Here is a 25,902-nt window from a genome sequence, read left to right on the forward strand (position 1 = left end):
GGGGCCTCCGAGCTGGGTCAGGGCCCAGGAGACTCTACTCGGGTTTCTTGCAGTGGGACCAGCTGCCCCTTGGGTTCTGACAAGCCCAGAAGGTCAGAGCCTGGAGTCAGAGGACAACCTGAGGCACAGAGAGGGAAGGGAGGACCCTCAAGTCCTGAGCCTTTTTCCTACGACTGCCTGCCCTCCAGCCAGGTGGGAATAGGTGGTCCTATAAACTTGATGATCAGTCCCCTGAGACCGCAAGAGGCGCCCCCCCCGCCACTGTGACACTATTTAGTAATTTTTCATTGAACTTGAGTGTCTGCTGCTTTGCCTGTGCTTGAGCACAAGCTTTTCTGCCTATTGAGTATGCAGTACTGTCCCCAACCTGGATGATTCTATTTCCTGCCCTGTGCCTAGTCCAGGGAGAAGAGTTTCTGTCCCAAGTACAGTGCCTCCCCCGCTTTCCTTATTCCTCCTTTATTCCCAGTTCAAAAAACCTCACCGAGCTCTGACCCAGAAACCCTCCTGTCTTCCCTGGCTCCGACAGGGAAACTGAGGCTTGCCTCCATCAGTGGAAGCAGAGGCTGGCTGATGGGATGATGAGCACATAAACCTGAGCCTGGCTTGAGACTTATAACGAACTGGTGATAGGAGGACATCGGTCCTCAGTGTTAATCCTAGCTCTGCCACCAACATCCTGTGTGACCCCAAGTCAGCCATTAGCACTCTCTGGGCCTCAGTTTCTCCCTCTATATGGAGAGGGAGGGCGATGAGCAGGATGATTTCTGAGAGTCTGAGAATCTGTGTTCTCTGCACCTGTGTCAACCTCTTCGTCTGCAAAGTGGGCCAAGGGTGAATTCCATCTACACAGTGGTGGGAGGAGACTGGAGGAGGAACCCCGTTCCAGGCCTTGACTCTTCCATAGTCCAGAAGAGGAGACCACAGTGAGCATGGGTTCCCCTGCCTCGTGGCCTTTCTGAAAGCCTCGCCAGCTGTCCCTGTCTGTCCCTGGCACAGCCTGAACTGGACCCCCTGTCTCAAGCTGTGAAGGGCAAGTCAAGTCAGCAGAGACTATCCCTGTGGGAAAGGGCCTTGGGTACCACCCGGGCTGATGCACCCAACATACAGATGGGAGGTTAAAGCCTGGAGAAGGAAGGGTCTTGACTGAGGTCACAGAGCAACTTAGAGTAGAACCCAGATATCCAGTCCCCTAGCCCGGTGTTCTTTGTGTCTGCCCCTACTCGGTGCTTCCAGTGGCTTCTTGTTGATTCCAAAGCCCTTTGGCATTAAAGCCTTTACCCTGTTGCCTCAGAGCAGCCTGGCTTTTCTTCCTGCCCCAGCAGTGCCAGGCCCCTGCCCCTGAGTGGCAGGATTTATAAGCTGATTTTGTTTAAAGTTCACGCCTGTCTCCATCCCTTCGTGCTGTGCTCCTGCCCAGGTTCTCATCCAGGTGCCAACCCCTAGAAGGCGTGAGCTTCCAAGCTCATCCCCAGTAGGCTCTCAGCCCCCCGGGGGAGAGGGGGCCTCTGAGGATGGGATGTACAAAAATGAGCTCAGACGGCAGGAGGCTCAGGTCACGACAACAGTGACTCACCCTGAGTGGCAGTTGACAGAGTACTTTCACATCCTGCCGACCTCACAGAAGCCTGGAAGCCAGGCTGAGCTGCCGAATCTTCCCCACTTTATAGGGGAGGAGACTGAGGTTCAAGGGAGGAGTGATGTCACGTAGTCAGCTGGTGGCCAAGCCGTGCAGTGGGGCCTGGTTTCCTGCCCTCCCGGCCAGTGCTCACTGCCCCGCACAGAGCCCAGAGCAGGTGCTACATAAATATTTGAGTGAGTGAATGAGGGCCACATGAGAGCCCGACTAGGGGTTAGCCCAGGGTGCGGCAGGAGTGTCTCATCCAGCTTTGAGAGACACAGGAAGGCTTCTTGGATGAGGGCACGCCTTGGCCGAGTGTTGAAGGTTTGGTAGGAGTTACCCAGTCGAGGTAGAAAAGACAGTCTGAGCAGAGGCTGAGCCCGAGAAGCACAGAGTGACAGTGCTGGTTGTGGAGAGTGCACGTGGCCAGCTGTGAGGACTGAGGCCGGCGCTCTCAGCAGGGACTTCGCTGGCTAGGGACAGGGGCTTGACCACTAGGACTTCTCAAGGTCCCTCCAGGGACCAGGCCCTGAGGGTTTGCTGAGTCCCGTGGTCAACAGTGCCTGGTGGCCTTAGCTGACCAGCTGTCCTAGATCCCACTGAGAGGCCTGACCTGGGGCCGAGTGTTACTGGGACTTTGGGGGAAAGTTGAAATCCTGGTGAAAAAATGAGTGGGCATCCCTAGCAGGCTGGATGTGGATACCGAAGAACCACCTGCATTGTGTGGTCCTTCCGAAACCCTTTTTGGTAGAGACCGTGGCTGACGTGGCCACATCCCTGGGAGGATTTGGGAGAAGGCCGGACAGAAAGGGGAGGGGCTGAGGAAGCAAGCCCATGGACTTGCCTGTAGGAGTGACATGGAGAGTACACAGGGGCCTTCCATCCCCAACAGGTTACCCGTCTGGGCCCAAGGTGGGGAGGGACAGCTAGTGCCTCATGGTCAGTCCCCTGTATGTGTGCCTGGTGTCCCCAGGGCTTCGGCTCTGGTGCCACAGCTCTGAGCAGCGCATCAGAGACCCCGGCTCAGCACTGCTCCTGGAGCCAGGCCTCGCGCAACAGGTTCTCTGTGGTCAGTAGCCCTTCAGGAGGGTTTCCATGTAGCAGGCCAGGTGAGAGAGGCAGAGATGCAGAAGTGAACACCATGGGAGAGCCTGGCATGGGCACAGCTAATTCTGAAACAAAACCATAGACACTTAGGACATGGGCTTTAGAACTGGGTCCACATATTCATTTATTAACTCAGCTGTCCGACTCTGGGCCACGTGCCACTTCAGTCCTGGCTCCATCGTGTATCCATTAAGTGACCGTGGAAGGGACTTGGCTTTTCCGTGCCTCAGTTTCCTCATCTGTAAAATACGTGTGATGTTAGCTCCTGAGTCATAGGGTTCTAAGATTAGGTGAAAGAATGCATGTAATAGAGCCCCTGATACACCAACTGGTAAGTGGCACACCCTCGATAAGACGGAATGTGGGTGAGGACATCACCGCCTGGATTGTACCCAAGGAGAGCAAACAGGGTTGCGGAAGACAGGGGGACATTAATGTCCTTGGCAGGCTGCTGGGTTAGGAAGATGAAGCCTGGAGCCTGGCCACTGCCTTCCAACCTCTGAAGTGTTGTCAAGCGGCATGGGCACAGGGCACAGCCTTGTTCTCTGGTTCCAGGAGGCAGAGTTGTGGCCAATGAGGGGAAGCTAAAGGGAGCCAGATTCTACTTCTCACCAGGAAGAAGGGTAGTGAGTTCCCCATCCCGGAGTAGTTCAAGCAGAGGTCAGCTGCGATTGTGGCAAAAATAGAAGAGAGGATGCAAGCCTCGGACGAGGAAGTACTTAGGATTCCTCTCAAGACATCTCATTATTGTGATTACTATAATGTTTGAGGCAAAATTTCAGAATTTGGAAAAGTATAAAGAAGTTTTAAAGTAGTTTTTAATCCCACCATGAAGAGGTAGCCTCTGTGTACATTTCAGCGGCATTCTTTCTACTGTTTTCCTACATGTATGGTATATGTGAATGTGACTATGTTTGCAGAATTGGGAAAATATTTTATCTTATTTGTTTATTTGATATTTATTTATGCATTTGTTTTTTGGCTGCGTCAGGTCTTGGTTTTGCAGCGTGCGGGCTTCTCTCTAGTTGTGGCGCGAGGCTCCAGAGCTCGTGGGCTCTGTAGTTGTAGCGCGGGGGCTTAGTTGCCCCACGGCGTGTGGGATCTTAGTTCCCCGACCAGAGATCGAACCCACATCCCCTGCATTGGAAGGTGGATTCTTAACCACTGGACTGCCAGGGAAGTCCCTGGGAATATATTTTAAATGATTATATTCTAGTTACTTAATATTTTGTTGGGGGCATTCTCCCATGTTAAATAGTCCACGAAAATGTGATTTTTAATGGCCATCTAATGTTCTGTGGATGTTCTGTGGCTTATTTAACCAGTTTGGACACTTGGTTGTTTACACTCCCCACTCCTACCCACCCTTGTGTTTTCATCCTAAGCCGGGAGACTGTGCCTTTTTGTCAGAGGGGAGAGGTTGGGGGAGGGAGGGCCTCCAGGGAGAGGTGTCATCTTGGCTGGGTTTTGAAGGTGAATGGGGGCCAGACACTTGTGTCAGGGTGAATGGGGTACACAAGAGGCAGGGCCCCTGACACCTGGTCGGTAGGAGCAGGGCAAATCTGACCTTTGAACTTGCTTTGCCAAGGGTGGGACAGAGGGTCTATGAAAGGAAACTGCCTTTCCCTGGCACTGAGCCCTCTGTCCCAAACATTGTGGGGACGTTGCTGTGTATGTGGCCTCTGAGCTTTGCCCAACCCCCAAAATGATGCCCCCCCACCGGAAAAATCATCCTAGTTAAAGTCAATACAGGCTTCCATATATATGACCTCTGACAACCTTGTGAGGTTCAATGCCAGATTTCTATGTTATAAAGAGACATCTGTGCCCTGTGACCTAAAACCCATCAGAATAATTCCTAATAATCCTTGCCTTGGACACACAACCTTTGGTAACACATTTTCTGCACATGTACATGTTTTTTAATTCTGTTCCTTTGTAGCTGAATTCCCAATCAGCTAGCATAGGTCCCTGAGAGCCTGAGATGCCCCCAGCCACCTCAGGACTTCCATTGCTGCCTCAGTTGGGTGTTGAGTTTGTGGCCCATGCTTCACGTCATCACTTGTATTTTTTTGTTATAAAAAGGGCCGAAAAGATAAAACTTCAAATCGTTCGTCCGGAAACAGGATGCCATATAAGTCAAGATGGTGACACTCCTGGTAGGAGGGGCTGCCACCAGACGTCTCAGTGTTCATAGGTTGGCTAGTAAGCAAAAGTCTGAAATCTACCTGAAAAAGAGTTCCAAGAGACCTCAGTATAACATTCATGAACGTTCATGTTCAAAAACCAAACTTGGAAAAAGTTGGGTAGCCCCCATAAAAGGAAGAGTCTGATGCATGGCCTGAATCCTGGCTCTGACATCTCGGGGTGCACTTGGGTTTCCATCCTCAAGGCCTGCACTTTGTTCTCTCAGTGTCCTCTACCCTCAGAGCCCTGTGAGCCATCCCGGATGACTGGTCGACCAGGGTCTGGGCCAGGAAGGGAGCAGGACCTGCAGGTGGGTGCAGGGGGAGCTCCCGGGGCCCCGCCCCAGGCAGAGAGAAGGAGAGAGAGAAAATGAGAAATTCCATCTATCTTTAGCATAGACAGATCTAAATCTATCCATCACCCAAAGACAAGCCATCGACTTCTCTCACCAGGTAAATGTGAATCCTTAAAAATCATTTATCTTGTGTCACTTTATTTTCAAATCTGAATCTTCCAGAACATCTAGGCCAAATGCCTCACAATACATCCATCCCACACCCATGCTTTCCCCCCAGATAAGTGATGGACAAACTGACCTACTTCCAGTTTTCCTTCCTCCCCAGCAGTGAAGTTCTTTTTCAGAGTGTACAACAAACCTTGTCATTTCTCCACCGCCCCGTGCAACCCTACCCCCTGCCCTCTCCTTGAGAAAACAGCTCTGACATCAGAAAAGTTATCTGTAATGGATTTTTTTATGTTTGTTTATTTGTGGCCATGCCACGCGGCATGCGGGATCGTAGTTCCCTGACCAGGGATCAAGCCCGTGCCCCCTACAGTGGAAGCACGGAGTCTTAACCACTGGACCGCCAGGGAAGTCCCTTTAATGGGTTGATTAGTGTCCCTACCCAAACTCATGTACACCCAGAACCTATGAGTATGACCTTATTTGAAACAGGGTTTTTGCATATGTAATCAGTCAAGATGAGGTCATACTGGATGATGGTGGGCCCTAATCCAAGGACTGGTGTCCTTGTAAGAAGAGGGAACTTTGGACACAGATACACGGGGAGAAGGCCATGTGATGACAGAAGCAGAGATTGGAGTGATGCAGCTACAAGCCAAGGAACGCCAAGGATTGCTGACGACCACTGGAAGCTAGGAGAGAGGGATGGAACAGAAACTCCCTCAGAGCCTCCAGAAGGACCCAACCCACCTGATACCTTGGTTTGGGACTTCTAGCCTTCAGAACTGGAAGAGAATAAATTTCTGTTGTTTTAAGTCACCAGCGTCATGGTGATTTGTTACAGCAACCCTAGGAAACATATATATTTTAAGGTTAATTACTCCCCACCCTCTCTCACCCCTCCCGCACCTTGCCACCAGTAGAAATGGGCAGGAAGAACCCAGTGCCTCCCCTTTGGAACCATGGCTTGGCAGAAGAGTACGGAACACTGCAAACAAGGAGGTGCTTGGACAAGGCCCAAGTGCTGTTGGACACCAGCTGCAGCATCTGCAGAGGAAAGCGCACTGGGCCGGGGGTCAAGAGTGGGTCTCACTCCTGCCTCTTTCACTAACTTGCTGTGTGATCTCAGCTGGTTCTCTCCCCGGGCCTTGATCTCCCCACCTGTAAAATGATCGCCATGGCTGCTTTTAGGTTCCAAGAGAGGTATTTATTCTGCCTTTTGTCGTTCACTGTACACAAGTCAAACCTGAATACACTATTGTTTGAAAAATTCTAAGAATTTAGGCAAAACTGAAGCTCCCCCTCCTTGACTGCAATAATTCTAGTCCTTTCTCTAGAGACGATGACTGACTGCCATCAGTGTGCGCTTTTCTAGGTAGTTTTTCCTGTGCATTTACGTACAGTAGAAATAGTGTATTTTGCCTATTGATATTCTACCTAATGGCTTTCCACTCTTGTTGGTAAATTCCTACTTTGTTTTTTTAAACATATGAGTGCCATTGCCTAGTGTTATATACCTTAGTGTATTGAGCTGGTGCCCTGTTGTGGATATGAGCCTGGTTTCCAGCGTTTCCCTGTTACAAGTGACCCCGCCCTGAGCACCCTGGAGGAGCCACGGTCCTCGCTAATGGGTGCCGGTCTCTGCTGGCCGTGCTATGGCAGGGTGGGGGTGCTTGCCGCGTGTACCTTGCGAGGTGGCTGCTGGGCTCTGTCATCTTCTGCTCCAGGCACTCCAGCCCCCCCTTTTACATCCTCTCCACAGGAGCTGCTCAAGAACAGAGGGTGGTATGAAGGGTTCAGGACACCCCGCAGACCCTCCTGAGCAAGGGCCCCTCCTTCCTTGTCCTGCAGAGAAGCCCTCTCCATGCAGGGGCTGACAGCTGCGTGTGTCCAACTGCCAGCTCTGCCGTGCCTGGAGCCAGCGAGCGTGACAGGACTGATAGAGGATGAGGTGTCAGGATGACCTCACTCTGCCCCTTCCTTTGCATCCACAGCATACCCAAACCAGAAGGGCCCTGATGTATCCCATTGCCCGACTCCATGCCAGAGAGAGGAGGAAACAGAAGCCCAGAGAGGGGAGGGTGCTTCCCCAAGGTCACACAGCAAGCAAGTAGCAAGTTAGGGGCCTGACTCTAGACTCCGACTGGGGAGTTTGCCATTGGGTTGGTGAGACAGGTGGATATCCAGCCGTGTATCTATGCCCTCAGCCCGTCTCTTCCCCCACTGTGGCCACTGACACCATTTTCTGTCCCACTCCTTCAGGGTCCTTCTGCCTGGCGGGCTGACCCAAATGCTGGAAATGGTACCGAGTGCTTCTGCCAGCTCCGGGCCCTCTCAGGCGAGCAGAGCTTGCAGACCCCCTGGGAGGCTGATACAGGACAGGAAAAGGTGGGCTCTAGGGAGGAGGGACGGGGATATGGTATACTGGAAACCCTTTCCTAGGCCTCAGCCTCTCCATCTGTGAATGAGGGGTTGGGCCCTGCGCTCACTGTCTGCCATGGGTGGGCTCAGCAGATGCATGGGAGGGAAGTGGTTCTGTCCTCCCCTGAGATCTCTTTCGTCAGCTGGTCAGATGGGAGGGATGGAGGCCACATCCGCCCCTGACTTGGGGTGTTCTAGGGGCATTGCAGGTATTCAGAGAATAGGCGGGGCCTCCTGACACAGCTGAGAGGTACTGGCTGGTGCTCCTTCCTTTCATTCGGTTGCGTGGTCACGTCGGCATGTCCCCAGGCAGGCACTGGCTGATGCTGACGCCGTCATGTGTAAAATGAACAAGTTGAAGTAAATCTTTGGTGTCCCTGGCTGCGTGAAAATGAAATCACATTCAGGCATTGCTTTGGCAAAATACTTCTGCCCATCTTAGAGATGGGGAAGCTGAGGCCTGTGGTTAGGGTGTTCTTACATCCGAGCCTCTGTAGTTTGGGTGTGAACGCTAACATTTCTCAACAGCCCTGAACATTTAGGTCCTGCCTCTCCTCCACCCGAAGTCGTGGAGGGGCCCCTTGGGCCTCTGCCTCCACAGGCCTCCGCCGCCACCTCCTTCCTGCCTCTACCCTCAGCCAATGGGCTCTGCTGTGGTTGTTCAGATCCCGAAACCAGTGGTGCCAGGGGCCCCACCCACGCTGAGTTCTGACACCGGAAAGGCAGCTCTGGTACTGCAGAGGGTTGTGACGTGAGTCCCTTGAGGCTCAGAATCCCCTAAACGTTCGGCTACTTGGATCAATCTGGCGCATGCACGAAGGACGCGGAAGGGGCTCCGCCTCGAGTCTGGATTCCCTTTAGGGCTCTGCTCCCTGCTTTGTGGCCTCTGACAAGCACTGCTCACCACCCCTCTGGGCCTCAGTTTTTCCATCTGGAAATAGGAGGTGAGGATTGGAATAAACTGTCTCCAGGGGCCCTTCCATCCCTGTCTTCTGGGTCCCAGTAAGCCTTCCTCAGCCAAGGTGGGTGTGACAGAACTATGTGGCCAAGGGAAGCCAGGGCTGTGGTTTATGGGGATGGCAGAGGAGCTTGGTGAACTCTTAAGGGTCCTTTGATTACTAAATTCTCGAAGCTAAGCAGGAATAATGAGGCCATAAATCACACCATCCAATCAGAAATACACAATGCCTGAAGGCCCATGAAGAAGATGGAGTGATGGTCCCTAAAGCAAGGTTAGACCAAGTGTCTTCAGGAAAGGCCGAGCCAGCCTCAGGGCTTGGCTTCCATCCTAGTGGGATTCCCAAGGGAAGGAATAGCTGGGAAGTGTCTATCCAAGTTGCTTCTGCCTTCCTCATTCTTTCCTGATGAGGCTCGGAATTTGAGGGAAGTGAGTCTATCCTGGACACTTTAGTATGAGACTATGAAAATTCACCCCAAAGTACTGCAACCTGAATAATACTCAACAGAGCCCCCTGGGACTCTGTTAATGTTGGTGGGTTTTACGTACTGCCTGCACTAGTTAAACACTTGATGCTTACTGGAGGTCTTTACTTGTTGAACATCAGGGATATTTTATAGAATTATTGACGGTTAGAGTTAAGGGCCCTCTGAGATCACTCAGTCAGTCCAACCTGCAAAATGAAGTTTGCCTCTTCTTGTATGCTACCAGTGACAGGGAGCTCACTACCACCACCCCACCCTCCAATAAGGCAGTCTATCTCTATTTGGGACAGTTCTGAGATTCTTCATATTGCACTTGAAACTTCTAGTCCTTGGACACCATCTTGCCCTTCAAGGCTGTGGACCTCACACTAGCAGCTTCTACCTCATGGCAGTCCTGCAGAGATTTGAAGATGGAGTCCAGAGTTTTTTCTTTTTGTTTTTGCTTTTTGCCTATTCTCGAGGCTGATCAACTATTAACAGTCCCTCCTGTCACTTGGTTTGACTCTCCTACCACATCGTGTCAGCTCCTCTTGGACACCTTCCATTTGGTCAATTTCCCCTCCAAAATGCAAGCATATTCGAGAGGGTCTCGCCAGGCCCAGTCCGAGCTTGCCTGGCTTCCTCACGGCTCTGGGCCCTGTCCTCCCGCTCTGCCTGGACCCTGTCTGCTTTCGGAGCCGTGTTCTACCGCGGACCAGGTTTGCTTCTGGTTGAACCCAGAGCAGAGCTCTGGTCTGCTTGACAGCAAGGAGCTGGGCCCCAGAACGGTGCATGTCACCAAGATGGAGGGGCCCTGTCTCCAGCCCTCTTAGTTGAAGGGCTGCCCTGGAGCCCAGAAGGACGGAGGAGAACGTCTGTTCCAGCCCTGACCCATCACAGATAGGTCCAGAGAGGCGACAGCACTTCCCTCAAGTCACACAGTGAAGCTGGAACCTGGGTCTCCTGGCCTCTCCCCCAGTGCTGGGTTCTCCCTCCATCCTGTGCTGCTAGCTGCCACCTCATAGCTTTCTTCGCCCAAGTTTCCATTGACACAGGAAGCTGCCATCCCTCTTCCAGAGCTCAGGCCGGATGCCCCTCCCAGTCTGAGGCCGGCCCCACTCTGCTTTTGGAAGGGAAAATTTTTGTGGCCCCCTCCCAGCTCCTGTGCTCTCCCACTGCAGGGTGAACTCTGCTCCATGACCTCTGAGGAGGAAGCAGCCAAGGCCCCACCGTGGGAATTTTCCATGCAGCAGTTGCTTATCGATTCCTGCTCAGCTCTGGGCTGTGTGTCCTCAGGCTTTGGGGAGCCTCAAAATCACCTGGATGGGTTGGTAGATCGGAGCTTCCCAGCACACACACACACCACCCTCGGATGCTGTAGGTCTAGAACTGGGCCCGGGAGCTATGTTAAGCAAGGACTTCAGGTGGTTCTAATACAGGAGACCCTCTATTAGGCCTGCAAATTCCTAGAAATATTGTTCTGGGCATCATAACAGATACTGGGGCAAATCCAAAGTCGATTTCAAAAATGGTCCCTGTCCTCAAGGAGCCCCTTGGACTAGCAGAAGTACAGATAACTGGGTAGCTACTCACATAGGTGTCTGAACAGGCCCTGGAGCGTAGCGCTGACAGGAGCTAACTCAGCCCTGGGGAGAGACCAAGTGGAAATGATATATGAGCTGGGCCTGGAGGCCTGAGAAATTCTTGACCATGTGTCATGCTGGGATGGTCTTGAACACACGGTTGTGCATCTTGGGGCCAGGAGCACAGTAGGTTGTTTTGGTTTGGTTTTGGCCTAGCAAATTGGTCAATATGAAAAAAAATTTTTTTAATTAAAAAAAAAAAAAAGACACTAGTCCATGTAGACAAGGTTGCCGTGAAACTGGCCTTCTGTGTGCTATTAGTGGGTGAGTTAATTGATAAAACTTTCTGGAAAGTAGAGCCAGTAATTTTATTTTATTATTTTTTTTAATCTTATATTTCTGTTTTATAATCTTATATTTCTGTTTTTTAAAAATTTTATTTATTTTTGGCTGCGTTGGGTCTTCATTGCTGCGCGCGGGCTTTTCTCTAGTTGCAGCGAGCGGGGGCTACTCTTCGTTGTGGTGCGCGGGCTTCTCATTGTGGTGGCTTCTCTTGTTGCGGAGCACAGGCAGAGCCAGTAATTTTAGATGTGTGAAAAATTTTATAAATCAGTATGTTCTCTAAAGCGTGATTTGGAAATTAAAAAATGGAAATAATGTAAATATTCAACAGTGGATTTTTTTTTTTTGGCTGTGCCGTGCGGCATGTGGGATCTTAGTTCCCCAACCAGGGATCGAAACTGTGCCCCCTGCATTGGGAGCGTGGAGTCTTAACCACTGGACCACCAGGGAAGTCCCTCAACTTTTTTTCCCTCAATGTGAAAAAAAACGATGTGGATTTTTTTTTTCACATCTGGATTTATGTTTATTTACATGTGGGAGGGAATAACATTTTACAGTTAGATCACAAATATCAGAAAGCTACTCAAAGTGGGAGCTTCATAGAAATGTTAGAGAGTGGAAGGAGATACATGAAGGCATTATTTTTTTTAAAAAGCAAATTCTTTGCGGTCAACATATTCTTGCAAAGTATTTAGAAAATGAAACACTCAATTAGATATTGAGTAATATTAATGATTTAAAACCAGTGGAGGTTGTATGGATTAAAAAAATATTCAACTGTGGATTATTGATTAAATGATTAAATTCACCCATAAGGATGTCATACTCAAGTCATTAAAATTAATATATTTATAGAATATTTAATGCCATGTAGTAAATGCTCATATTTGAAAAAGTAAGATGTAAGAAAGTATATATAATATTCCAATAATGAATAAATATGTATTATTTATTACCACTATAATTGGAAAAAGATGTTTACCAATATTTAAATATTAAGAAAATGGAGAGGAGAACAGTAGAGTGAGGACAGATTATGAGTCTTGAATGTCATTCTGGAGGAGTTATCCTGGAGGCAGGGGTGCCGTCAGGATCTGGAGACTCAAGCACAAGGCCATGTCTTGCCTAAGGTCTGGAAGCTGTTAGTGGAGAAGAGTTTTTCACCTTCTGTGGTGGTTATTTGGGAGAAAACAGTTTCTCATGAGCTTTATGAACTTTTTTCAGGCAACCTGAGGCCAGTGGCAGCCTAGAAGATCTAGGAAAGCACTGTGCGTCTTTGCTGTTGCCATGCTTTTCAAACATAACGTGATAACTGTCATAATGCCATGTTTGAGATCTTAGAATATGCCAGACGTTATAGGTGCCTTATCTCATCTAATCCTTAAAATAACCTCCTGAGGAAACCAAGGCTTGGAGAGGCCATGTAGTCACACAGTGTTGGATTTAGTATTTGAATCCAGATCTGGGTGATTTTAAATTATTTATTTATTTATGGCTGTGTTGGGTCTTCGTTTCTGTGCGAGGGCTTTCTCTAGTTGTGGCAAGCCGGGGCCACTCTTCATCGCGGTGCACGGGCCTCTCACCACCGCGGCCTCTCATGTTGCGGAGCACAGGCTCCAGACGCGCAGGCTCAGTAGTTGTGGCTCACGGGCCTAGTTGCTCCGCGGCATGTGCGATCTTCCCAGACCAGGGCTCGAACCCATGTCCCCTGCATTGGCAGGCAGATTCTTAACCACTGCGCCACCAGGGAAGCCCCAGATCTGGGTGATTTTAGACTCCCACAGTCCTTAATGATACTGTTCCAGTCTCTACTGTTCTGAGACCTTGTTCTTATGCTGATTTTGACATCAAGGTCCCATTAGACAGTGTCTTACCTCCCCAGCTCCAGTTTCCTCCCTTGTAATAACCCTTGCCTCTCAGTGCGGTTGAGAGGAGCTGAAATCAGACGCTCAGAGTTTGAACGCCACGGGCGTCGTTGGGTGAAACTAAAATGTCCTCACCTCCACTTCACAAAGGAGGAAGTAGGAGCCCAGAGGAGGAAGGAGACTTGTCCAAATTTGTGGAAAAGCCAAGACTGGAATTCTGGAAATCTCACTCTCATAAAAACGTTGAGCAGATTAGTGTAACCAGTGGTGGCAACAGGGACAAGACAACCGTTGGTGTTTATCTCCCTCCTTCCTCCAGCCCAGGGTAGAGAGGCTGGCTCCTGTCATTTCCCCAGAATCCTGTGTTGACAGCTTGTGCCTGGGCCAGGCGTCCCCTGTCCCCTGGGCAGGAGGGCAGAGACTTCACAGGGTGGGTGGAGGGAGGGTAACAGGCGTGCCAGCCACTGAGCAGATGTGGGGACCAGGGCCTGGGGGAAGCACTGTGCCTTGCTCTGTTTGCCAGGGTTTCACGCTGCACCAGGCCCTGTGCCAGGGGCAGGAGTAGAATGTTCTAGAAGCCTTCCCTTCTCTTCCCTCCTCAACCGGAACTATGCTTTCTAGCAGCATTTCATTCATTCTCAAGTTCAGGAAATTGTTAATAATTTTTATTTTATTAATCTATTATCACAGGAAAAAGTAAAGCTTTTCCTTTACAATGATAATTCACAATTGAATGCTTTCATAGCCTTTTCACAGGCTGACTTATTGAAGTGTTTTTTAAAATGCGGGCCTAGGGACTTCCCTGGTGGCGCAGTGGTTAAAAATCCACCTGCCAATGCAGGGGTCACGGGTTCGAGCCCCAGTCCGGGAAGATCCCACATGCTGCGGAGCGACTGAGTCCGTGTGCCACAACTACTGAGCCTGCCCTCTAGACCCCACGGGCCACAACTACTGAAGCCCGTGTGCCTAGAGCCCGTGCTCTGCAGCAAGAGAAGCCAACCCAATGAGAAGCCCGCACACTGCAACGAAGAGTAGCCCCAGCTCACCACAACTAGAGAAAGCCCGCGTGCAGCAATGAAGACCCAATGCAGGCAAAAATAAATAATTAATAAAAATAAAATGGGGCCTAGAATATCTTTTTTTTTAATCAGAACACTTTTTCAAGGTATAATTGAGAAGTAACATATTAATTTCAGGTGTACAACCTAAGGATTCAATATTTATATACATTGTGAAATGATCACAATAAGTCTAGCTAACATCCTAGAGCATTTTGAAAAGTATACAAAATGGCTTAAATTTTTTTCTACCCCAGATCCTGGTCCAGTGGCCAGTGCCAGACTTTGACCAACTTTTCACCTCTCTGGGGTGAAATGAGAAAATTAAAGGTGTGAATGTGTGTGTAACGTTGAGTAAGATGTTACTTCCCCTTTCCTGGAAGAACTATCTTGAGCTTTCCTTAATATACTTTGGAAGGTTAAAATGTCTTCTATTTTATGAAATGATAGTGATAGTCTGCAAATAATTTTTGTCAGCATCCTTTCTTGTCAACCCATATCAATTCTCCTATTTCAAAATATTATTTATGAAAACTGAAATCTGGGAGCCACTGCCTTGTGGTACAGAAGGCCCTTTTGCCTCAGTTCTCTCCTTTGATCAGATTCAACCCACACTGGCCAAGGTTGGTTAAAGTGCCCACTAGGTAGGGCTCAAATACTTGGCTCTGCCAGTTGTCCCCTGATTTACCTTGATTAACTCCTCACCTGCCTCAGCCTTCTCATCTTTAAATTGGGGGGCATTCGTATTTCCCAGGGTCCTTCTGAAGATTACCTGAGATTGTATAGATAAGACAGCATAGTGCCTGGTACATCCTGGTTGCAGTATCTCACCCCCATCTGTCACGTTAAGTACTGCTGTCTCCTTATAGTTGGGGAAACAGCCCTTCTAGCAGAGAAGAAGCATAGTAAAACATGGCTTGAACTTTGATGCTCTGCTTTCAATACAGGGAACTTGGCTGGAAGTTGTGGTAGCCACAGGCCCTGAGAGGGAAGGGGAATTGTCTCTGAACTGGGGGTTAGGAAGTTTTAGGACACCTAAAGGCCATAACTGGGGTGAGGGTAATAGCAGAAGGTCTGGCCAAGTCCCTAGAGAAGAAAGATAAGGGCAGAGAGGGGCCCATGGTTGGTGCCCTAGCCAAATCACAAGAATCTAAGGAGAGACCAACCAGCATCAAACTCCCCGCAGAGGGTTTCCCTGGCCAAGATGAGAAATTCTGCTCTGAGAACCCCTTCCCCACAGAGGGAGTGCTGCCTTGGGATGGTGAGGAAGGAAGCCTAAGTGAACTGGGCATAGAGCCGGGTTTGGCACGACTGGAATTCCTGTCTTGCCTTTAGAAGAATCTTACCATAGCATCCATCCTCACATTGACCTCCTACCTTCTTCCTTCATTCTCTTTGTTGTCTCATTTCTTCCAGAGGTGCCAAGGACCAGATCAGCCTCCCAAACCAGAGCTGCAGGAACTGGGTCCCCTCAATGGTGACACAGGTGAGTAGGCAGCCCTATAAATGGCCTCCCTGACATCTATGAGATTTCCTACTTTATAATCAACAGACATGATATGGCTATTTAATTATCTCACAAGATTTTACTTAGGTTACATTAATAGCAGTATCATGTCTAAAATCAGGGAGGTGATAGTTCTTCCCTGTTCCCGACTATTGATACCACACCTGGAGTGCTGAGTTTATTTCTGGAAAATACATTTTCAGAGGAATCCAGAAAAAGTGGAGAGAGTACAGTGGAGAAAGATGAGGCTGGTGAGGAATCTGGAAACCATGTCTTGAAGGAACAGTTAAAGAAACAGAGGATGTTGCAATAAAACACAACAGTTCTCTCCAAGTGACTGAAGTGCCCTCATGGAGAAGAAAGATGAGGCTTGTTCAGTGACCCAGAGATCAGTACTAGGGCCTCAATGTAGCAGAAACAGGCTGGCAGAATTCAGTTCAGTCTCAAAGGATTTTTTGTGCGGTTGTTGGTTTAACATCATCAGAGATACTTCGTAATAGGACAAGCTCTCCATCTCTGAAAGTGTTTCATTACCACCTGGAGGCTGTCAGGGATATTGTAGATGAAGTTCAAGTACCAGATAAGCAACTGGGTCAGAATTCAGAGGTTCTCCAATCTGAATGTACATAAGAATTACCTGGGGGGGGATTTTCAAAAGTACAGATTCTGGGGCCTCACCACAGACCACTAAATAAGGATCTCTGGGAGTGAGGCTGAAGACTCTGCATTGTTAGTGATGATAAATCTTTTTAATAAGCTTCTCCCCAGTTGGGGCCAGTCTGGTACTGCTGACCAACGTTTGGGACCCCGAGCCAAATGATTTATGAGAGCTGATCATGACCTCAGACTTCCTATCTGATGGACTGACCACAGCCTCTTGCCTCACATTTCTCGTCATATCTTGTACCCAACCTGGCCTATGAAGTTCTGTAGTAATATTACTACTACATTTACTTTTATTTATTTATTTATGGCTGCGTTAGGTCTTCGTTGCTGCTCGTGGGCTTTCTCTAGTTGCGACGAGCGGGGGCTACTCTTCGTTGCAGTGAGCTGGCTTCTCATTGCAATGGCCTCCCTTGTTGCAGAGCACAGGCTCTAGGCGCGCGCAGGCTTCAGTAGTTGTGGCATGCGGGCTCAGTAGTTGTGGCGCACACGGGCTTAGTTGCTCCGCGGCATGTGGGATCTTCCCGGACCAGGGATCAAACCCGTGTCCCCTGCATTGGCAGGAGGATTTTTAACCACTGTGCCACCAGGGAAGTCCCTATTACTACTACATTTATAATAATGCTAACAATGCTAGTATTAGCCTCCAATGCTTGTCATGAGCACCGAGGAATATTTAGAGAACATTTAGTGAACAATGAAGAAGAGTACTTATTGAGTACCTCCAAATGCCTGGCAATACACTTAGTGCTTTTTAAAATTCATTCATATGTTGTGTTTTTTAGATTCTACATATAAGTGGTAACATACAGTATTGGTCTTTCTCTGAGTTAGTGCACTAAGCATAATACCCTCTAGGTCCATCCATGTTGTTGCAAATGGCAGAATTTCATTCTTTTTTATGGCTGAGTAATACTCCTTTAGATGTATATACTGCATCTACTTTATCCATTCATATGTTGATGGACACTTAGGTTGCTTTCATGTGTTGGCTATTGTACACTTAACTGCTTTTTATGCATAAGCTGGTAGAACAAGGTGGTAGTTCAGAATGTTTGCTGTCCTTTATCCCGATTGTGAACTGGGTAATCTTGGGCAGGTTACATGATTTCTTTGTCCCTCAGTTCCCTCATCTGTGACATGGGGATAATCATAGTGCCCACCACTCTGGGTGGTTGTGAAGATTCAGTGAGTAATACCTGTGAGATACTTGGAACAGAGCTGGGCATGTTTCTGAGCATGGTAAGCTCTCTTTATTCTTTACCTGCTGTTGTTATTTTTATCGCCATTGTTTTCTGACTTAATCATCTCAATAGCCCCATGAGGTAGGTATTATCATTATCCTGATTTAACGCATTGAGGCTCCGAGAGGGTGGGTCCCTGCCTTAGGTGAGACCCAGGGCCTGTTGGACTCAGAGTGGCATCACCAGGGCTGTTTTGGGGTTTCCCTGTAGACTTCCTGTTTGCGTCTCCTCACCGTTCACAGCAGCCTCTCTGCCCCCCGCTTCGGGGGATGCTGAAGGTGAGGGGTCACACGCTCAGACACAGGGCCCAGCAGGTAAAGTGTGTAACCAAGTGGCCCCTTACACGCGTCCTCTGTGAGGAGAGGTAAGGACAGTGGCAAACGGCAGAGCCACATCCTGGGTGGAGGGGAAGGCAGCTGCCCCTCGGCCCAGCTCCGCTTGACACTAAGGCACACACCGCCACTTCTTTGGCTTTTTCAAGATAAGTTGGAAATCTGTCGTACTAAGTAAAATCTGCCCAGTTATTAAGCATCAGCCACTATTTGTTTTTAATTTAGATATTGGGTAGAGCAGCGGTCCCCAACCTTTTTGGTACCAGGGACCATTTTTGTGGAAGACAATTTTTCCAAGGACTGGGGCGTGGGGGGGGAGGATGGTTTCGGGATGACTCAAGCTCATTACTTTTATTGTGCACTTTATTTCTATTATTAGTACATCAGCTCCATCTCAGATCATCGGGCATTAGATCCCGGGGGTTGGGGACCCCTGGGGTAGAGCAAATAGCACCTTTATGGGCTGAACGTGTCCCGTGAGTTACCGGCTCTGCTATAGATCCCAGGGGCAAAACGAGACCCCTGGCTCCTGCACTTCATGAAGGAGGGTCTCCAAAGCCAGGGAGATTGAAGGGGCTGCCTCTGGAGGTTGATCCCCTCCCCCAACTGAGACCATTCTTGAGGAGGAGACAGGCTCCCCACCCCTTAGCTTGAGGCTCATACACCCTCCCTGCTGGGCCCGGCCCCAACCTCTGCTCTGTGATTTTTTTTTTCCTCCCTCACCTACAGCCACAGCTGCCCATCTCTGTGCATCTGAGGAGGCCGAGCAGCACCAGAAGTCTGTCACCAGAATTCTCCAGCAGCATGAAGAGGACAAGAAGAAATGGGCACAGAAGGTAAGTCCCAGCCCCTCTCTTTTCCTCCTGCTCTGCTAACCATGTTAACTCCCAGAGTGAGGCCATCTTTTGGTTTCATTGTTGGTGTAAGTATCTCTTACTTGTTTTGCCAGGAAAAGAGTCCTTTATCTGTTGAACAAATATTTGTAACTGCTGGCCTATAATTCATTATATTCATTCTATGCAATGAAAGGTGGGGAAACACTAACATAATAAAGGGTTCCCTGCCTTCAGTGGCATCAGGATTAGAAGATTCCAAAACCCCTTTCCACCTGGTAAATCTCTGGGAGCCCCGTTCTAAGCCCTAAAGAGGGCAAAGTCAGCCACACCTGCTGTGTCCTGGAGGCCTTGTGCCCTCTCTGGGCACGTGTCATTCCCATCACTCAGATCAGCGGGTAGGACTGACTCTGATCACCAACCTCCAAAAGGCTCCAGTGTCGGTGAGTGAATAAGCGAGGCTGCCCTGAGCCTACTCAATCTCATCCTGCTCCGGACCCTCCGCCCCCAGGTGGAGAAGAAGAGGGAACTAGAGCTTGGAGAGAAACTGAATGAACAGCGAAGAGTCCTGGAGGCAGAGCATGCGGAGGCCCTGAGAGGTAAGGACAAGATGCACTTGGGAGGGTGTGGAACGGACTCCTGTTCCACCCGCTGAGCTCACACGGGACTCCCACTGTCCCCTCCCTCCCACCTCTGGTCCATAAGCAGTTGGTCACTTCAGGGCTAGAGTTTGCAGGGTCCTTCGACTTGTCCTTCCAGGCATGTAAAATCTGACCCCATCCTTTGTTTTACCTTAGTTGAGAGGTGTTTTTCCTTTCCATTTTAAAAGCAATTCGTATTCATTACAGGAAATTTGGAAAACCTTGACAAATAGGAGAATTTTAAAATATCTGTTTTCCTTCCCCACAATGATGACGGCTCTTACAATTTATGGTTAGGTTGATTATTTTTTTCAAGTAACTTTCTTTCCTTTTACATGTGATGTGCTCATCATAGAAAATTTAGAATGTATGGATTAAACAAAAAGATCTTACAGCATAATGGTTGGATCTCAGACTCTGCAAATGGTCTCTGGGTTTGAATCCCAGCTTCACCATTTACCAGCTGTGTAACCTTAAAGAAGTTAGTTAACCCTTGTTCATAGGGTCTTTATGAGAATCAAACAATTTAATTTATAGTTAGTTAGATAGATAGATAGGTAGATGAAGGAATCTAGAACAGTCCCTGATAGTTCACAAGATACTTAGCAAGTATTTATTATTTTATTACCAAAAAAAATTAAAATTGTGTGTAATTCCACCCAGAACTAATCACTGCTACCCCTTTGATATAAATCCCTTTTACTTCTTTCGTGTGTATTTACCTAGAATATATATCTATGCACACACACACACTTTGGGGGGAGGAGATAAATTGATTTTTTCACTTTGAACTGTATTAACATCTTGTCATTAAACTCCTGTAGCACAGTTTTAGTAACTACATAGCATTCCAGTGTGTACCCTTGTTCATTTAACTGAGCCCCTTTGGTTAGGCATTTCGGCAGTTTCAAACTTTTGCCATTGTTTATAATAGCAGTGATACTTACACAGTGAACCTCATTTTGTAAAATCTTTGCCACACTCATGATTTTATCATTAGAATAACATCCTAGTAGGGTTGGTATGGCAAAGTTTATGTACGTATATCTTTTATTTTGGTAAAATACACATAAGATTTACCATTAGTGACATTTACTCCATTCACAGTGCCCTGCAACCATCACCACTGTCCACTTCCAGAACTCTCTCATCCTAAAGGCAAACCCCATACCCACTAAGCAGTCACTCCCAAACCCCACCCTCACCCTTCCAACCCCCCAGCAACTACCAATCTGCTCTGAGTCTCATGGCTTTGCCACTGCAGACACTCATGTAAATGGAATCATAGAACCCCTACATCTGGCTTCCTTCACCCAGCATAACATTTCCAAGGCTCATCCATGCCGCAGTGTGCATTTGCATTCCATTCCTTTTTCTCCCCCCATTTTAAAAATTACTCCATTCCTTTTTGTGGCTGAATAATATTCCATTGCCTGGGCACCCCACACTCTATTATCCATTTATCAGTTGATGGATACCTGGGCTATGAACCAGTGCTACCAGTACAAGCACCTGCTTGAACACCTGCTTTCAGTTCCCCTGGGTGTACACTTAGGAGTAGAACTGTTGGGTCACATGGTAATTCTATGCTTAACTTTTTGAGAAACCACCAAACTGTTTTCCACAGTGGCTGCACCATTTTTCAGTTCCAACAGCAATGCACAAGGGTTCCATTTGCACCACATCCTTGCCAACACTTGTTAGTTTCCGTTGTTGTTGCTATTATTATTATTATTATTGCCATCCTAGTGAGCGCAAAGTGGTATCTCATCATGGTTTTGATTTGCATTTCCCTAATGACTAATTTTGCTGAGCTTATTTTCATGTGCATGTTGGCCATTTGTATAGCTTCTTTGGGGAAGGTTATCTAGATTTTTGATGCTATTGAAATTGACCTTGAAAATGTTATACCAATTTCTCTTTAATCATCAGTATTTGTATGACTTTCCCCCAGAATTATTTATCTTTTTTACAACACGGTTAAGATATTTTATATGTAAAATTTTATATCTTGTTCTTTTTATTTAACATTGTATCAAACACGTTTCCAAGTAATTCTGCTACTAAAATGTAAAATCTAGACCACTGCATACATGGTTTTCCTTATTTCCTGTGAGTCTAGACATATAGATTTAACTATTGTAAGTAACACTGCACTAAACGTGTTTTGCGTAAAGATGTGCCCACATTTTACATTATATCCTTAGATTCCCAGAAATGGAATAATTAGAACAGAGGTCTGAACAATTTTAAGAATCTTGAAACATATTGCAACATTAGTGCAATTTTGAAATAGAATTGAAGGCCTTGCCCTGGGAATTTGAAGGGTTGCATTTTAATACTAATACACCCCGTGAAACTGGGTCTGTCACTGGACCTTAGTTCACTTTCTATATCTCTAAAACCTACCTTGAATCTCCTTTCAGTATCTGTATCTCTAAAATCTTCCTTCCCTCCCTCTCAAGGCTATTATGGGAAAACAGCTTTCTTCTCCAAGCAGAGCATTGCTTTGATATTAATTTTAGCATTGTAAATATATTGATAAGAAAATTTTCCTACTGTAAAAACCCCAGAGGGGACGGGACTGCCTGTCTTGAGTTCTTCCCATCAGTCAGAATTCTTTCGTAGTTACTTTAAAATTGCTTGGCACCTATTAGGTGCTGCCTAAGTGTGTATTAAATGAATGACTAAAAGCACAGCATGGGGGAAGTATAACTGGGAGAGGCTAGTCGTGGTTTTTCACATTTGATAACCTTGCTCTCTTTTATTTTCTATTTTTATTTTTTAATTATTATACATTAAAATTGACTTTCTGATATACAGTTTCATAAACTTTAACACATGTGTAGATTCGTACAACCATCACCATAATCCAATACGGAACAGTTCCATCACCCCCAAAACACCCTCTCAGGCTGCCCATTTGTATTCACATCCTCTCCCACCCCAACCCCTGGCAACCACTGGTCTGTCCTCCACCACTATGGTTTTGTCTTTTTGAGACTGTTAGAGAAACAAAATAATACAATATAATTTTTAACATTGTCTTCTTTCCCTCATCATGATGCCTTTGAGAGTCATCCAAGTGGCTGGGTGTATCAATAGTACCTTCTTTTTCATGGCTGAGTTGTGATCTAGTGTTCACTCATCCCCTTGTCCCGGGGGGGACAGGTCGTTTCCACCTTGAGGCAATTATGAACAGAGCTCTTCTAAACATTTGTGTACAGGTCTCTGTGTGTTCTTAAGTTTCTTGGGTAAACACCTAGGAGTGGAATGGATATGATAAATGTATGTTCAGCTTTATGAGAAATGACTAAACTGCTTTCCTAAGGGACCATCATTTTACATTCCCATCAGTGATGGATGAGTTCCACTGTTCCTTTTCACCAACACTTGTCAATACTTTTTATTTTTTGCTGTTCTAATAAATAAGCAGTGATGACTCACTGTGGGTGTAATTTGCATTTCAGTAATGACTAATCATGTTGAACATCTCTTCTTGTGTTTATTTGCTGTCTGTATAACCTCTTTGGTAAAATGTCTGTTGAAATCCTTTGCCCATTTTAATTAGCTTGTTTGTTCTTACTGTAGAGTTTTGAGAGATCTGTATATATTTTGGATACAAGTCCTCTGTATTTGCAAATATTTTCTCCTAGTCTGTGTGGGTGTTTTGGTTTTGTTTTGTTTTTCTTTTTCATTCTCTTAATGGATTTCACAAAGCAAAGCTTTTAACTTTGATAAATTCCAAGTTATTTTTTCTTTTATCAATTATGCTTTTGGTGTCATATCTAAGAACTCTTTGCTGAACTCTAGGTAACAAAGATCTTCTATGTTTTCTTCCAAAAGTTATATGATTTTAAGTTTTACATTTAGGTCTGTGATCCATATAATCATGTGATTTTTCTTCTTTATACTGTCAACATGGCAGATTGCATTGATTTTTCAAATTTTGGACTTGTGTTACAAAACCCCACTTGGTCTTTTTATATATTGCTGAATTTGATTTGCTAATATTTTACTGAAGATGTTTGTGTCTATGTTCATAAGGGCTACTGGTCTGTAGTTTTTTCTTGTACCATGTGTCTGGTTTTAGTATCAGGGTAAAGCTTGCCTCGTGGAATGAGTTGGGAAATGCCCCTTCCTCTTCTATCTCTAAAAGAGATTGTATAGAGTTGGTACTATATCATTTTTAAATATTCAGTAGAATTTGTCAGAGAAACCTAAAGATTTAAACAGATACTTGACCAAAGAGGATATACAGACAGCAGATAAACACAAGAAAAGATGGGCTTGGACATTTCCTTTCCAGAAAGTATTTAAGTACAGATTTAACTTCAATAGTTAAAGGAATGTCCAGGTTATGTATTTTTTCTTGGATGAGTTTTGGAAGTTTGTAGTTTTTCAGGAATTGGTACTCTTTATCTAAGTTGTCAAGTTTATGTGCATAGGAATTGTTCATAGTGGTCCCTTAATATTGTTTTAAATATCTTCTGTATCTATAATGCTATCCCCTTAAGTTTCTGTAATTGGTAATCTGTGCATTTAATTTTTTTTCTCTGTCAGTCTTGCTTGAGGTTTATCAATTTTATTAATCCTTTCCAAGAATCAGCTTTCGGTTCCATTGATTTTTTTTTCCTATTTTTCTATTTTCAATCTCACTGACTTCTTATTTCCTTCCTCCTGCTTGCTTGCTTTGTATCTAGTTAGCTCTTTTTTCTAGTTTCTTAAACTAGAAGTTTATTGATTTGAGACCTATCTCCTTTTCTAACATAAGCACTTGGTGCTATAAATTTCCCCCTCAGCACTGCATTATCTGCATCCTACAAATTGATGTTTTATATTTTTATTTTTGTTCAGTTCAAAATATCTTCAAGGGAGATTACCTTGAGACTTCCTCTTTGGCTCACTGAATATTTAGAAGTGTATTTCCTTCCAAGTGTTTGGACATTTTCCAGTTCTCTTTTTGTTACTGATTTCCAGTTTGATTCCATTATGGTCAGAGAACACAGTTTATATTTCATTTCTTTTATAATATTTTACAGCTTGTTTTATGATTCAGGATATGGTCCATCTTGTGAATGTTTCATGTGCACTTGGAAAGAATGTGTATTGAGTATTTTATAAATGAATCAATTAAAACAAGTCATTGACAGTATTGTTCAGTTCTATATTCTGTCTGTCTACCTTTTCTATCGAATACTGAGGAGTGTTGACATCTTCAACTGTAATTGTGTATTTGTCTGTTTCTCCTTTCAGTTGTCAGTTTTTGCTTCATGTAATTTGAAGAACGACTGTTCATGTATAAGTATTTAAGGTTTGTTATATCTTCCTGGAGAATGGACTCCTTTATCATGATGTAGTGTACGTCTTCATCCCTGAGAATCTTCCCTATTCTTTTTTTTTAAAATTTTATTTATTTTTTGGTTGTGCCAGGTCTTAGTCGCAGCAGGAGGGCTCCTTAGTTGCGGCTCACCAGCTCCTTAGTTGCAGCTCGCAGGCTCCTTAGTTGCGGCATGCATGTGGGATCTAGTTCCCTGACCAGGGATCGAACCCACATCCCCTGCAGTGGGAGGCGGATTCTTAACCACTGCGCCACCAGGGAAGTCCCGAGAATCTTCCTCTTTTTTTTTTTTAATTTTTTATTTAATTAATTAATTAATTTATTTATTTATTTATTTATTTATTTATTTATGGCTGTGTTGGGTCTTCGTTTCTGTGCGAGGGCTCTCTCTAGTTGCGGCAAGCGGGGGCCACTCTTCATCGTGGTGCGCGGGCCTCTCACTGTCGCGGCCTTTCTTGTTGTGGAGCGCAGGCTCAGTAGTTGTGGCTCATGGGCTTAGTTACTCCGCGGCATGTGGGATCTTCCCAGACCAGGGCTCGAACCCATGTCCCCTGCATTGGCAGGCGGATCCTTATTCTTAAATGTTGCTTTTCCACTCTTACTTTTACCCTACCTATGACATATTTAACGTAGGTTTTGTAGGGACCCTGGTGGTCCAATGGTTACAACTCTGCACTTTCACTGCCGAGGGCATGGGTTTGATCCCTGGTCGGGGAACTAAGATCCTGCGAGCCTCATGGCACGGCCAAAAACAAACAAAAAAAGTAGGTGTTATATCATGTCAATAGCACATAGTTGGGGTTTCTTTTATTTGGAGTGTTTAGGCAGTTTAATGTTGTTATTGATATGGCTGAATTTAGGTCTGTCGTTTTGGTATTTGTCTTCTGTTTTTTTTTTTTTAAAACAGGTTTTTTGTTCTATGTTTATTTATTTTTATTTTATTTATGGCTGTGTTGGGTCTTCGTTTCTGTGCGAGGGCTTTCCCCAGTTGTGGCAAGCGGGGGCCACTCTTCATCGCTGTGTGCGGGCCTCTCACTATCGCGGCCTCTCTTGCTGCGGAGCACAGGCTCCAGACACGCAGGCTCAGCAATTATGGCTCACGGGCCCAGTTGCTCTGCGGCATGTGGGATCTTCCCAGACCAGGGCTGGAACCTGTGCCCCCTGCATTGGCAGGCAGATTCTCAACCACTGCGCCACCAGGGAAGCCCCTGTTCTGTTTTTTATCCTCTATTTTCCCTTCCCTGCTTTCTTTTGGAGTATCTGAACATTTTT

At 46.4% G+C, this 25,902-nt stretch overlaps 1 protein-coding gene across 1 annotated transcript in view; it reads left to right on the forward strand.

Annotated features, from left to right (window-relative positions):
- CCDC69 (coiled-coil domain containing 69) overlaps positions 1-25,902 on the forward strand; it is a 35,304-nt gene that overhangs the window by 884 nt on the left and 8,518 nt on the right. The window contains exons 2-4 of the mRNA XM_082455684.1: positions 15,486-15,555; positions 18,545-18,651; positions 19,160-19,247. Of these exons, the coding sequence (XP_082311810.1) occupies positions 15,486-15,555; positions 18,545-18,651; positions 19,160-19,247 (265 nt within the window). The remainder of the gene's footprint in view (positions 1-15,485; positions 15,556-18,544; positions 18,652-19,159; positions 19,248-25,902) is intronic.

This window comes from Balaenoptera physalus (genome assembly GCF_965194825.1).
Source record: "Balaenoptera physalus genome assembly, chromosome: 3".
NCBI lineage: Eukaryota > Metazoa > Chordata > Mammalia > Artiodactyla > Balaenopteridae > Balaenoptera > Balaenoptera physalus.